Source organism: Oncorhynchus gorbuscha, linkage group LG03, assembly GCF_021184085.1.
Source record: "Oncorhynchus gorbuscha isolate QuinsamMale2020 ecotype Even-year linkage group LG03, OgorEven_v1.0, whole genome shotgun sequence".
Classification (NCBI taxonomy): Eukaryota; Metazoa; Chordata; class Actinopteri; order Salmoniformes; family Salmonidae; genus Oncorhynchus; species Oncorhynchus gorbuscha.
In genome coordinates, this window is record NC_060175.1 from 12258679 (window position 1) to 12275249 (window position 16571).

The 16571-nt window shown below is 44.0% G+C and overlaps 1 protein-coding gene across 1 annotated transcript in view; it reads left to right on the forward strand.

The window, feature by feature from the left end:
• LOC124016341 (integrin alpha-7-like) overlaps window positions 1–14117 on the forward strand; it is a 91230-nt gene extending 77113 nt beyond the window's left edge. The window contains exons 20-23 of the mRNA XM_046331895.1: window positions 288–401; window positions 6951–7049; window positions 8169–8207; window positions 13571–14117. Of these exons, the coding sequence (XP_046187851.1) occupies window positions 288–401; window positions 6951–7049; window positions 8169–8207; window positions 13571–13723 (405 nt within the window). The 3' untranslated portion in view covers window positions 13724–14117. The remainder of the gene's footprint in view (window positions 1–287; window positions 402–6950; window positions 7050–8168; window positions 8208–13570) is intronic.
• Window positions 14118–16571: the final 2454 nt, after the last annotated feature.

Consider the following 16571-nt stretch of genomic DNA (forward strand, 5'->3'; position numbering starts at 1 on the left):
AGGGACAGAAAGTGAGAGTGAGGGAGGGACAGAAAGTGAGAGTGAGGGAGGGACAGAAAGTGAGAGTGAGGGAGGGACAGAAAGAGAGAGGGAGAGAGATGTCAGAGAAAGAGAGAGACAGGGAAAGGGGGATACCTAGTCAGATGTACAACTGAATAGAAAACATCCCATAGCTCACATGTTACAAACATGCCCTTAGAGCCCTGTACCTCAACGCATCCATACTGTGAGTTTGATTGAATAGCAACTCTGCTATTCTCATCGATGGTCTTCCCAACACTGTGTAGGACTGTCTGCTGGGTTCAGCGCGCTGTGTGCTGTTCCAGTGTCCTCTCCACAGCTTCGCTGACTCTGCTGTCCTCAAGATCCAGGGACGCCTTTGGAACAGCACCTTTCTGGAGGTAAAACACCACATCACCTATCATATGTTATTATGTGGTAATAACAAAGACTACTGTTCCCACGATGCAATTCACCCCACACAACGCGTGGTGTAAAAGCACCTCCCTGAATGTAAAACACCACATCACCTTTCACATTATATTATTATGTGGTAATAACAAAGACTACTGTTCCCACGATGCATTTCACCCCACACAACACGTGTTGTAACAGCACCTTCCTGAAGGTAAAACAAACAAACACATTTTAATTTTTAATTTTTATTTCACCTTTATTTAACCAGGTAGGCTAGTTGAGAACAAGTTCTCATTTGCAACTGTGACCTGGCCAAGATAAAGCATAGCAGTGTGAACAGACAACACAGAGTTACACATGGAGTAAACAATTAACAAGTCAATAACACAGTAGGAAACATCACATTACATTTCTATTCTAGTAATTTAGCAGACACTGTTATCCAGAGCGACTTACAGTAGTAGTGTATTCATTTCAACATAGCTAGCTGAGACGACATATCCCAATCATAGCAAGTACATTTTCCCTCCAAAAATGTATTTATCATCAAAGTCAGTGCTAGTAGGAAAAAACAAGTGCCTTTTTTTTAGCTTGTAGTTTATAGACAGATAAAACCTGCACTTATGTATTGTATTGTGTTTTTTTTTAACTTAGACTACTGTTCCAATAATGCAATGTACCATGCAGAACTTGTGGTGGTATGGCTACACAAGTGATGTACTTTGCTAGATGAAGCATCTGGTTTCAGCATTCATCAAAGAACAAACATAACACTACCCCTCAATCACACTACCCCTCAATCACACTACCCCTCAATAACACTACCCCTCAATCACACTACCCCTCAATCACACTACCCCTCAATCACACTACCCCTCAATCACACTACCCCTCAATCACACTACCCCTCAATCACACTACCCCTCAATAACACTACCCCTCAATAACACTACCCCTCAACAACAACAACCCCTCAACAACAACAACCCCTCAACAACAACAACCCCTCAACAACAACAACACCTCAACAACAACAACACCTCAACAACAACAACACCTCTGAACACTACCCCTCAACAACAACACTACCCCTCAAACACTACCTGTTACGAATCCCTTTTGGCCCGACAGTCTAGGGGGGATGGTAATGAGATCCGTAACATAACTCATGCAAATTATTATTGTGACAAAGTGTGCACGAAATAACCACGACAACAGAAATCTACCGTCAAACTCTAGGTTTATTTATAAACACACGGTAATAGGGGGAGCAGGAAAAGGGGCTGAGCTGGACCCAAGGAAAGAAACAATAAATATACAAAAACACACCCCTAAGCTAGACTAGCCTACTTTAACAACAACTAACTAACCAAAAATACAGTGGGTGGTCCGCCCAGTTCTACCTAGTGTATTTAACAAAGTTCACCTACGGGTAGTGTATGCCCATGGGCGACTTGTCTTGGTTTCCCCTTTTCCCACCAGCAAACAAACAAACACTATAACCAAAAACAATACTCACAGGTGATGACAAAGTGCTATGGAGGTGCTTTAAACAAAAGAGAGGTTAAGACACAGCGAGAGTGAAACACAGAGACCTACAGACATGGCATTTACAGAGAGATTAAGCTAGAGATTGAGCTGAGCTGAGCTCTAGAACAAACAAATGTGGTTTTTAAACCATGGGGAAGGAACTGTGATAGGTCAGGAAATAGGAGGAGGTGTGTCTTCTGATTGATGATTGATTGTTGACTGATTGGGGAGTGATGGTTTTCACCTGTGAGGGGAGAAGGAGAGAAAAGAAACACAGGATACACACACACAGGATAACTGTATCCGTAACACTCCCACCCTTAAAAGAGCAACCCTAGGGGTTGCGACTACAGTATTTCAATGAATACTTACAACAAAGCAACAACCTTGCAAAACATTCAGAAATCATTTTCACACACGAGACAAAGCATCTGCCAACACATTATCAGAACAAAAACTGGTTACGATTTTGTCTTCGGTAACGGTCCGACACAATCAACCACCACATGCTCGAATGGTTCACCTATGACAGGTATGGGACAAAGAGGAGCGGGAGGAATAACCTGATTTGGTTTTCCTGTTATCTGACATGTGTGGCATGTCCAACAGAACTGAGCCACATCTTGTTTTAAACCCGGCCAAAAGAAATGTCGAAGGATCCGATCATAAGTTTTTGAGATTCCTAAATGACCAGACCACTGGTGATCATGAGCAAGGGATAACACATTTTGTCGAAAGGCTGTAGGAATCACTATTTGGTAAACAGCATTCCAATCTCCATCCGCGTCAACATGGGATTTCCATTTACGCATGAGGAGATTACCATCAATGAAGTAAGCCACGTTCTTCTTCTTCACATCTTCCAATGAGACAACACTAGAAAAACATTTAGCAAGCTTGTTGTCAACCTTTTGGTTAGCAATCAGCTGCTCACGAGTGACTGGTAACTGTATTGCATCAGCAATAAGTTCAATGTTCTTTGATTCTTTCCTGGGCTGTTTGTCAGAGGTGATCAGCTTCTCAGAGGTATCACACAATCCATCTTCTTGATCAACCTCTTTGAACAGAACAGTGTTCGACAAATCTATCTCGTCACCCTCTTGTCGTGCCTGAGCACGAGTGACAGCACAAGCGGGGAACACATGTGGATAACTCTGTGCCAGCTCATTCGAGAGAGAGTGGTCACTTTTATCCAATACTTCCAATACGGGTACTACCTTTCCTCCGGCAATATCGTTACCCATTATAAAGGTCACACCTTTCACTGGCAACATAGGACGTACCCCCACTCTGAATATTCCACTGATTAACTCAGAGTGTACTTTCACAAAGTGCAATGGCACTGGGACAAAACCCATTTCAATACCCTGCACTAACACACTGGAACCACAGTATGTATCGTCAGATAAGGGCAACACATCAGACAATATAAACGACTGCGCCGCACCAGTATCTCTAAGGATTTTAACCGGTCGTTGAGACGCTTCGTCATTCGTTAGGGACACAAACCCCTCGAAAATGAATGGTTCATAACGGCGGTCGGGGACTGGGTCTTTCAAACTACAGTTACCCTGAGGCACCTGTTTTGTTGCCGACCTCTTAACCGTACGAATTAGAGCAACACCTGTTGGTGGCTTGGCACGAAGAGGCATCCCTTGTTTGCGTTTAAGCAGGAAGCAATCATTAATCATATGTCCTACTTTATGACAATAGAAACAGGGACGCTCATTCTTCTGGCGTGCTTGATATACTACTGCTGGCCGACTAGGGCTAAAGGTAGGAAACTCAGTGGCTCTACTCTCAGTTTGAGCCGAAAACACACTCTTGTGCGTCAACACAAACTCATCTGCCAACACAGACACTTCTGCCAGACAGGATACTTTGTTCGTTTAGGTAAACTACAATGCGTTCGGGTAAGCAATTTTTAAACTCTTCCAACAAGATTAACTCCCGGAGAGAGTTGAAATCAGTTACCTTACTAGCAGCATGCCATTTATCAAACAGATTTCCCTTGTCTCTAGCAAATTCCACATAAGTCTTACTAGAAGACTTTCTATGAGACCTAAATCTGTCGGTATGCCTCAGGCACAAGCTCATAGGCACGAAGAACAGTAGCTTTGACCACTTCGTAATTCAAACTGTCCTCCAGAGGTAACGCTGACAAAACCACTTGGGCTTTACCAGTTAATTTACACTGAAGTAATAGGCACCATACCTCTTCAGGCCATTTCAATGCTACGGCTATACGCTCAAATACACAAAAATAGGAGTCAACCTCTGACTCTCTGAACAAAGGTACTAAGGCAATCTGCCGACTAATGTCAAACGTGTTTGAGGACACAGTAGGTGAGGACGGCTCACAAACAGGCACAGTAGGACCGGAGGCTAGCCTCGCTGTTTCTGCCTCCAGTTCCATCTGGCGCATTTTGAACTCCAACTGCCTCTGTTCTCTGTCTGCCTCAATTTTACACATCTCCAAATGCCGTTGTTCTCGTTCTTTTTCTGCTTCTATTTTACACATCTCCAACTGGAGAGTCTCTTGCCTAATTTGGGCTCTCTTCCACCTCCAGTTGGAACTGTGCTAAACGGACATCCCTCCTGGCATCACCATTTGACAGTGGGGAGAGTGGATCAAAACAGGACAATGTGGATGGTGTTTTAGCCTCGCCCTCATTATCAGACACCAATGGGCTTACAGGAGCATCAACATCCCCTACAGGGGTAGTAGACTCATGCAGCGGTAACACAAGCACCTGCTCTTCCAACAATACATTTAATACTAGCCGTTTAACCTCCGCCTTAACTAAACTCTGCGGAATCGATACTGAATAATGGTCAGCCAAGGTCATTAAATCAACTCTACGACATTTGTCAAAAACCTCCCACGAAGGGTTATCCAAAAAGGATCTCAAATCAAAAGTATTCATTTTACACTACTTCACAAGTGCCAAAGAAAATAGCAAACACTAATGCTACTTCAGCTATGACGCTCAGCACTGAACTATACCACTACAACAATCTACATGAGCGGCATGGGTGTCAGTTATGACATATCCCGGACGAGCCCCCACTTATGTTACGAATCCCTTTTGGCCCGACAGTCTAGGGGGGATGGTAATGAGATCCGTAACATAACTCATGCAAATTATTATTGTGACAAAGTGTGCACGAAATAACCACGACAACAGAAATCTACCATCAAACTCTAGGTTTATTTATAAACACACGGTAATAGGGGGAGCAGGAAAAGGGGCTGAGCTGGACCCAAGGAAAGGAACAATAAATATACAAAAACACACCCCTAAGCTAGACTAGCCTACTTTAACAACAACTAACTAACTAACCAAAAATACAGTGGGTGGTCCGCCCAGTTCTACCTAGTGTATTTAACAAAGTTCACCTACGGGTAGTGTATGCCCATGGGCGACTTGTCTTGGTTTCCCCTTTTCCCACCAGCAAACAAACAAACACCATAACCAAAAACAATACTCACAGGTGATGACAAAGTGCTATGGAGGTGCTTTAAACAAAAGAGAGGTTAAGACACAAAGCGAGAGTGAAACACAGAGACCTACAGACATGGCATTTACAGAGAGATTGAGCTGAGCTGAGCTCTAGAACAAACAAATGTGGTTTTTAAACCATGGGGAAGGAACTGTGATAGGTCAGGAAATAGGAGGAGGTGTGTCTTCTGATTGATGATTGATTGTTGACTGATTGGGGAGTGATGGTTTTCACCTGTGAGGGGAGAAGGAGAGAAAAGAAACACACACACAGGATACACACACACAGGATAACTGTATCCGTAACACTACCCCTCAACAACACTACCCCTCAAACAACACTACCCCTCAAACAACACTACCCCTCAACAACACTACCCCTCAACAACAACACTACCCCTCAAACAACACTACCCCTCAACAACAACACTACCCCTCAACAACACTACCCCTCAACAACACTACCCCTCAACAACACTACCCCTCAACAACACTACCCATCAACAACACTACCCCTCAACAACACTACCCCTCAACAACAACACTACCCCTCAACAACAACACTACCCCTCAACAACACTACCCCTCAACAACACTACCCCTCAACAACACTACCCCTCAACAACAACAACACCTCTGAACACTGTGGCCATTACTCTGTCACAGCTCCAACTTTACATGTCTCTGCTTGGCACGTTTTCCTGAAGTACCAACTCAATGCAAAGTGTATGTTAAATAGTAGCATTTGTATTGCTGAAACAGTAACTGTGAAAGGGCATGATGAAGGAGTGAGAGCCGATCGCATACTGTAACTACAAGGCAACACGAGGGACACTGAGTTTTGTTATGACAATGTATAAATCATCATCATTATCCGTGTTGCTTGTCATTCATTGTAAATGAAACAATGAGGAATGACTCATAGGAGTTGGCTAAATCACACAGTGATCTCGGTCTCTTGCCAGGCTAAACTATTATAGACCATCTCATGTAAATATACCATTGATAATGTCATTGATCATGTTTGGCCAGTGTAATGTCCTCTCCTTAGTAAATGTCTTTGTTGTGGAAGTCTTCTATGCTTCTGCTTGCTCTTTGGGGTCTAGGCTGGCCTGCTATAAAGCACGATATGCCAAGACAACTATTGATGTTAAAAGGGATTTCTGTAACCTTTGATGGATACATCATGTATTGATGTGATCTCTTGCTGTCAGGAGTTTCCTTCAGATCAGGTTCTTGAGCTACTGGTCAGAGCCACGCTAATCTCCTTCACCTAGTAAATGACTAGTGTTAATCTTCTCTATCCTTTCTTCTCCCCCCTCCCTCTCTCTCTTTTTCTTCTCCTCTTTTTCATGTCTCTCTCTCTTTCTTCTCCTCTTTTTCCTTTTTCATGTCTCTCGCTCTCTCTCTCTCTTCTCTTTTTTATGTCTCTCTCTCTCTCTCCTCCTCTTTTCCTCTCTCCTCTTCTCTTTTCCATCCCTCTCTTTTCATCTCTCTTAGGAGTTCCCATCAGTCAGTGCTCTGGAGCTGCTGGTTAGAGCCAACATCACAGTCAAGTCCAGCATCAAACACCTGGTGCTGAGGGATGCTGCTGCACAGGTAACAAACACACACACACACACACACACACACACACACACACACACACACACACACACACACACACACACACACACACACACACACACACACACACACACACACACACACACACACACACACACACACACACTGAGAGACATACACACACTGAGAGACACACACACACACTGAGACAAACACACACACACACACACACACACACACACACACACACACACAGAACCACACACACATACTGAGAGAGGGAGACACACACACACACACACACTGAGACACACACACACACACTTAGACACACACACACACACACACACACACACACACACACACACACACACACACACACACACACACACACACACACACACACACACACACACACACACACAACCACACACACACACACACACACACACTTAGAGACACACACACACACAGACACACACACACAGAGACACACACACACTGAGAGACAGACACACACACTGAGAGACACACACACACTGAGAGACACACACACACACACAGAGACACACACACACACACACACACACACACACACACACACACACACACACACACACACACACACACACACACACACACACACACACACACACACACACTGAGAGACACAGACACACACACACACACACACTGAGAGACACACACACACACACACACACACACACACACACACACACACACACACACACACACACACACACACACACACACACACACACACACACACACACACACACACACACACACACACACACACACACACACTGAGAGACACACACACACTGAGACAACTAGAGCCACACACACACCACAACACACATACACAGTAAAGACAAGACACTTCACAATAAAACACTCACTTTATATGAGAACCACACACACAATACTGAGACACTCACACACACACTTAGAGACACACACCTACACACAGACACACACACACACTGAAGAGACACACACACACCTGTTCCTAGATCCTCTGACAGACACACACACTGTTCCTACATATCTCTATTATCCTGGTGCTGGCTCTGCTGGTCTGCATCCTCTGAAGGTACACACCTACACACACACACTGTTCCTACATATCACCTGGTGCTGGCTCTGCTGGTCTGCATCCTCTGGAAGGTACCAACACCTAGTATAACACACAATAAGCACATTACTGTTCCTACATATCATTATCCTGGTGCTGGCTCTGCTGGTCTGCATCCTCTGGAAGGTACCAACACACACACAATAAGCACATTACTGTTCCTACATATCATTATCCTGGTGCTGGCTCTGCTGGTCTGCATCAAGGTACAACACCTACACACAATAAGCACCTCTATTACTGTTCCTACATATCTCTATTATCCTGGTGCTGGCTCTGCTGGTCTGCATCCTCTGGAAGGTACCAACACCTAGTATAACACACAATAAGCACCTGAGAGACACACACACACATATCTCTATTATCCTGGTGCTGGCTCTGCTGGTCTGCATAACACACTGGTGCTGGCTCTGCTGGTCTGCAGAAGACACCTAGTATAACACACAATAAGCACATTACTGTTCCTACATATCTCTATTATCCTGGTGCTGGCTCTGCTGGTCTGCATCCTCTGGAAGGTACCAACACCTAGTATAACACACAATAAGCACCTCTATTACTGTTCCTACATATCTCTATTATCCTGGTGCTGGCTCTGCTGGTCTGCATCAAGGTACCAACACAGTATAACACACAATAAGCACCTCTATTACTGTTCCTACATATCTCTATTATCCTGGTGCTGGCTCTGCTGGTCTGCATCCTCTGGAAGGTACCAACACCTAGTATAACACACAATAAGCACCTCTATTACTGTTCCTACATATCTCTATTATCCTGGTGCTGGCTCTGCTGGTCTGCATCCTCTGGAAGGTACCAACACCTAGTATAACACACAATAAGCACCTCTATTACTGTTCCTACATATCTCTATTATCCTGGTGCTGGCTCTGCTGGTCTGCATCCTCTGGAAGGTACCAACACCTGTATAGACACAATAAGCACACATATCTGGTGCTGGCTCTGCTGGTCTGCAGGAAGGTACCAACACCTACACACAATAAGCACCTCTATTACTGTTCCTACTATTATTATCAATGAACAACTAGAGTTCCTATATCTCTATTATCCTGAGTTTTTTCCTACATATCCTGATCACATGACCTGACCAGGTTCCTAAATCTCTATTATCCTGGTGTTCTGCTGGTCTGCATCCTCTGGAGTGACACATACACATTACTGTTCCTAAAGACAAGACACACCTTATAACAACAAAAGCACCTCTATTACTTTCCTACTTTATATCCTGACTGTGTTCCCCTCTGGAAGGTAGATCCCAGTGACCTGATTTGTTCCTACCCTAGATCCTGGTTGGCTCTGACTGCATCCAGTACTGGCATCCCCTGGTGGGCTCTGGGTCTGCATTCTCAACACCTAGTATAACACATCACTGGCTGGTATCCTGGAAGGTGTATAACACACAATAAGCACCTCTATTACTGTTCTACATATCTCTATTATCCTGGTCTGGCATCCTCTGGAAGGTACCAACACCTAGTATAACACACAATAAGCACCTCTATTACTGTTCCTACATATCTCTATTATCCTGGTGCTGGCTCTGCTGGTCTGCATCCTCTGGAAGGTACCAACACCTAGTATAACACACAATAAGCACCTCTATTACTGTTCCTACATATCTCTATTATCCTGGTGCTGGCTCTGCTGGTCTGCATACAGTAGAAGATACAACACATATCACATGACCTTACGTACCTAAATATAATAATAATATAATAATAATAATATAATAATAATATAATAATAATATAATAATAATATAATAATAATATAATAATAATATAATAATAATATATATAATAATATATAATAATATATGCCATTTAGCAGACGCTTTTATCCAAAGCGACTTACAGTCATGTGTGCATACATTCTACGTATGGGTGGTCCCGGGAATTGAACCCACTACCCTGGCGTTACAAGCGCCATGCTCTACCAATTGAGCTACAGAAGGACCTATGGTACATTAATTACTGTACCTACATACAATATAAATACACAAGTATGTGGACACTCCTTCAGATGAGTGGATTCTGCTATTTCAGATGTAAAAAAAAAAATTTGAGCACACAGCCATGCAATCTCCATAGACAAACACTGGCAGAGTCAATGTGGCACCATCAAAGGATGCCACCTTTCCATCAAGTCTAGCCCTGCTAGAGATGCCCCAGTCAACTGTAAGTGCTGTTATTGTGAAGTGGAAACGAAAAGGAGCAACAACGTCTCAGCCGCGAAGTGGTAGGCCGCACAAGCTCACAGAACAGGACCATCAAGTGCTGAAGCGCATAGCGAGTAAAAATCGTCTGTCCTCGGTTGCAACACTCACTACCGAGTTCCAAACTGCCTCTGGAACCAACGTCAGAACAATAACTGTTCCGCTGGGGACTTCATGAAATGAGTTTCCATGGCTGAGCAGCCGCACACAAGCCTAAGATCACCATGAGTTTCCATGGCTGAGCAGCCGCACACAAGCCTAAGATCACCATGAGTTTCCATGGCTAAGCAGCTGCACACAAGCCTAAGATCACCATGAGTTTCCATGGCTAAGCAGCCGCACACAAGCCTAAGATCACCATGAGTTTCCATGGCTGAGCAGCCGCACACAAGCCTACGATCACCATGAGTTTCCATGGCTGATCAGCCGCACACAAGCCTAAGATCACCATGAGTTTCCATGGCTGAGCAGCCGTACACAAGCCTAAGATCACCATGAGTTTCCATGGCTGAGCAGCCGCACACAGGCCTAAGATCACCATGCAGTAGAAAAGTGTTCTCTGGAGTGATGAATCATGTTTCACTATCTGGCAGTCCGACAGACTAATCTGGGTTTGGCGCATGGCAGGAGAACGCTACCTGCCTGAATGCATAGTGCCAACTGTAAAGTTTGGTGGAGGAGGAGTAATGGGCTAGGGCTGTTTTTCATGGTTCGGGCCCCTTAGTTCCAGTGAAGAGAAATCTTAACGCTACACCATACGTAGAATGTATGCACACATGACTGTAAGTCGCTTTGGATAAAAGCGTCTGCTAAATGGCATATATTATATATTATTATCATACAATAACATTCTAGACAATTCTGTACTTCCACCTTTGAGGCATCAGTTTGGGGTAGGCCCTTTCCTGTTTCAGCATGACAATGTCCCCATGCACAAAGTGATGTCCATACAGAAATAGATTTTCGAGATCGGTGTGGAAGAACTTGACTGGCCTCTATTAGAGCCCAGACCTCAACAAACACCTCTGGGATGAACTGGAACGCCGACTGCAAACCAGTCCTCATCGCCCGACATCACTCCCAGAAGAGTGGAGGCTGTTATAGCAGCAAGGGGCGTCAACATCCATATTAAAGCCCCTGATTATGGAATTAGATGTTTGACTAGCAGGTGTCCACATACTGTTGGTCATGTGGTGTATCTCTATTCTTCTGGCTGGTATCCTGCTGCTGGCTCTGCTGGCCTGCATACTCTGGAAGAAAGAAAATGTTTACTTTTTTATTTTTATTCTCACATCCACCAGAGTGGTGTGGTGAAATGTGTTGTTTTACACGTACAAAAAATGTACATCAGCCAACTTACATCTATTTCCATTATTATCTTTTAATTTAATGTCTTTGATATTGCCATCTACGCCATCTCTTTGTGACTTTGTGACTATTCTCTCTCTTCTCTAGTCCATCTCTCTAGTCCATCTCTCCTTTTCTCTCTTCTCTAGTCCATCTGTTCCATCTCTCCTATCTTCTCTAGTCCGTCTCTCCTCTCCTCTAGTCCATCTATCTCTCTCTCTTCTCTAGTCCATATCTCTCTTCTCTAGTCCATCTCTCCTTCTCTCTCTTCTCTAGTCCATCTCTCATTTTCTCTCTTCTCTAGTCCATCTCTCCTCTCTTCTCTACTCCATCTCTCCTCTCTTCTTTAGTCCATCTCTCCTCTCTTCTCTAGTCCATCTCTCCTCTCCTCTAGTCCATCTATCCTTCTCTCTCTTCTCTAGTCCATATCTCCTCTCTTCTCTAGTCCATCTCTCTGCTCTTCTCTAGTCCATCTCTCCTCTCTTCTCTAGTCCATCTCTCCTCTCTTCTCTAGTCCATCTCTCCTCTCTTCTCTAGTCCATCTCTCCTCTAGTCTCTCTCTCTAGTCCGTCTCTCCTCTCTTCTCTAGTCCGTCTCTCCTCTCTTCTCTAGTCCATCTCTCCTCTCTTCTCTAGTCCGTCTCTCCTCTCTTCTCTAGTCCATCTCTCCTCTCTTCTCTAGTCCATCTCTCCTCTCTTCTCTAGTCCATATCTCCTCTCTTCTCTAGTCCATCTCTCCGCTCTTCTCTAGTCCGTCTCTCCTCTCTTCTCTAGTCCATCTCTCCTCTTCTCTCTAGTCCGTCTCTCCTCTCTTCTCTAGTCCGTCTCCCTCTCTTCTCTAGTCCATCTCTCCTCTCTTCTCTAGTCAGTCAGTCCGTCTCCTCTTCTCTAGTCCGTCTCTCCTCTCTTCTCTAGTCCATCTCTCCTCTCTTCTCTAGTCCATCTCTCTTCTTCTTTACATCTTTTTTCAAACTACGTTCTCTCTCTTCCTACCTCCACATCTCTGTTGTAACTCCTCCCCCCTCCTCCTCCTCCTCCTCCTCCTCCTCCTCCCCCTCCTCCTCCTCCCCAGTGTGGGTTCTTCAAGCGTACAGAGCGCCGCCCGCAGTATGAAACAGAGTACTACCACGCCCACATGCATGCTCAGCCCTCTGAGGTTGAGAAGCAGGCGTCAGACCAATAGGTTCCTGCCCTCTCCTCTCTCCAAGTGGTAAAGCCATGCACCCTAGCCTGCTCTGCACCTTGGCCTGCTCTGTACCGGTCTGTCAGTTCTGTGACTTTGCCTGAGTTGTGGTCTGTAGACCTCTGTATACCTGAAACAAGTTCATCCTGGCATTGTAGAAAGTTGTTTACATGTTCTCTTCCTGATGAGATTGTCCTTCCTGTTCTATTCATGAATAATCAAATTTAATCTGGTCATATGTCTCCTGATTAGATTAGTTTAGAATGCCAGAATGAACTTGTTTCTTGTTTCTCACAAAATGGCGAGTGAGTTGTCAGCATATGCGTGTTATGCTGTGTGGTGTGTTTACTCTGCTTGTTGTGTGTCACCTGTTTTATAAAAACTTTATGCAAATCACCTGGATGTTTTTGGCTTTTGTGGCACATGTACAATGTTTCATAATCAACAACCAAAAATCTTCCTTGGGTTGCAACATCAACCTAGTCTCTCTCTCTCTCTCTCTCTCTCTCCCTCTCCCTTTCCCTCTCTTTCTCCCTCTCTCTCTCTCTCTCTCTCTCTCTCTCTCTCTCTCTCTCTCTCTCTCTCTCTCTCTCTCTCTCTCTCTCTCTCTCTCTCTCTCTCTCTCCACAGTGTGGTTTCTTCCGTCGGGTCCAGTATGAAGACAAAGTTCCTCAGTACCATGCAGTGAAGATCCCCCGTCAAGACCGGCCCCAGTTCCAGCAGAAGGCAGGGATCCTCCAGAAGAAGGAGTGGGCCACACACTGGAGCGACGGAAGCTCCTGAACAGCATCAACAAACAAGGACTAGAATAGCAGCAAACACCCATTCAACCCTATGGCACTCACTAACTCTGCAGTGGAACAAACGTGTGCAGACTGACCGTGTCACAACACTGTTGTGCGCATTGAGGCTATGTCCCGATTAATCACCCTTCTTCTGAAGTGTGCACACTTCCCATCATGGATTTATCAATGGTGAAAACTTGCTCAAGCCGATGCTATTCTACTGTATTCTACTGTATTGTACTTTTAGAATGACTGGATCAATATTCTGAACTGCTACTGCTGACTGACTATCTGACTGACTATCTGACTGACTGACTATCTGACTGACTGACTGACTATCTGACTGACTATCTGACTGACTATCTGACTGACTGGCTGACTATCTGACTGACTATCTGACTGACTATCTGACTGACTATCTGTCTGACTGACTATCTGACTGACTATCTGACTGACTATCTGACTGACTATCTGACTGACTATCTGACTGACTGACTATCTGACTGACTATCTGTCTGACTGACTATCTGTCTGACTGACTATCTGACTGACTGACTGACTATCTGACTGACTGACTATCTGACTGACTATCTGACTGACTGACTGACTGACTGACTGACTGACTATCTGACTGACTGACTATCTGACTGACTATCTGACTGACTGACTATCTAACTGACTGACTATCTGACTATCTGACTGACTGACTATCTGACTGACTGACTATCTGACTGACTATCTGTCTGACTGACTATCTGACTGACTATCTGACTGACTGACTATCTGACTGACTGACTATCTGACTGACTGACTGTCTGACTGATTATCTGACTGACTGACTGACTACCTGACTGACTGATTGACTGACTGACTGACTATCTGACTGACTGACTATCTGACTGATTGACTGTCTGACTGATTATCTGACTGACTGACTGAATATCTGACTGACTGACTGACTATCTGACTGACTGACTATCTGACTGACTGACTGTCTGACTGATTATCTGACTGACTGACTGACTACCTGACTGACTGATTGACTGACTGACTGACTGACTACTATCTGACTGACTGACTATCTGACTGACTGACTGTCTGACTGATTATCTGACTGACTGACTGAATATCTGACTGACTGATTGACTGACTGATTATCTGACTGACTGACTGATTATCTGACTGACTGACTAACTAACCGGGGAGAATCCATATGTACCATGCCTTGCATTGGTGTTTTTTACAGACTGTAATACTGCACACAGACTCCTGACTCGATCAATACCAATCAGATTGATCAATACATATTGATAGACTGAACACTGACACTCAAATGGACTTCTACTGCTGACAGGCATCAATATTCACTGATCTTTTCCGATAGGCTAACACACACACACACACACACACACACACACACACACACACACACACACACACACACACACACACACACACACACACACACACACACACACACACACACACACACACACACACACACACACACACACACACACACACACACACACACACACACACACACACACACACACACACACACACACACACACACACACACACACACACACACACACACACGAACACACACTTATTTCAAAGCCAATGCCTATGACTCGGACTGCTTCTTGTCATAGCTACTGTACTGTAAGATCGAAAAGGGCAAAGAAAAACTATGTTTATATATTATTGTTTTGCGTTTTAATTTGAGTCACTGTAATACTACTGTTGATACAGCGCAAGAATGACAATGATCTGACAACACCAGCTCCCATTTCGATAAGACTGATCAGAACACATTAGTCTGTTGTCTTGTTGAAGTCCTTAGGGTCTTGTTCATTAGGACACACCATGGTAAAACGTTTTGCAACGGAAAACCAAAGAAAGTGTTCAGATTGACCCTTTCTGTTTTCTCCCATTTGATACCTAATGAACACTGCCCAGCCTTCTGACTGCAGCACTGCTATGGCCATAACATTGGAATTAGGTTGAATTGATTGTGTTGTGACTGTTTAGGCTGTAGTTTTGTTTTGTGTCGGTCGGCTGTGAGGAACAGCCATTGAGGAATTCACAATAACAATCCATCACCTGAATAATGTTGAAGAAAACAACTTCAACGTACGAAACGACAATATCAACAGCTTCAGCTCATGGTAGGAGATATTAGATACAAACAAACAACGTTTATATTGTGGTTGAGTACCACATTGTTCAGGTACTTCACATATCCCCCTGCAGCCCCTTAGATGTCCTCAATAGTTTGAAACCTTGATGGGAAAGATGATTGTAAATAATAATTTATTACAGTTTGTATTTACATAAAAGTGCCTTATGGCTTAATTCAAAAAGAGAGAGAATTAATTGGTAGGAAGAGGATGATAATTAACTTTGGAGCTACTGAAGGTTTACTAAAGGTTTACTGAAGGTTTACTAAAGGTTTACTGAAGGTTTAATAAAGGTTTACTAAAGGTTTACTGAAGGTTTACTAAAGGTTTACTGAAGGTTTACTAAAGGTTTACTGGAGGTTTACTAAAGGTTTACTAAAGGTTTACTAAAGGTTTACTGAAGGTTTAATAAAGGTTTAATAAAGGTTTAATAAAGGTTTACTAAAGGTTTACTAAAGGTGTACTAATGGTTTACTGAAGGTTAAGGTACATAATTTGCAGAGTGTTTCACGACACAGTTTAAAACCTTCAAGTAGGGCCTGGAGTTTTCTCTGGTCAGGTTACGTGGTCTGGAGAAACTCCTGGCCCCATCACCCCTGAAGTGAATGGATATGAGAAGTTGAGCAGTGAGACTATGGTGGAATATACAGTGCTGTACAC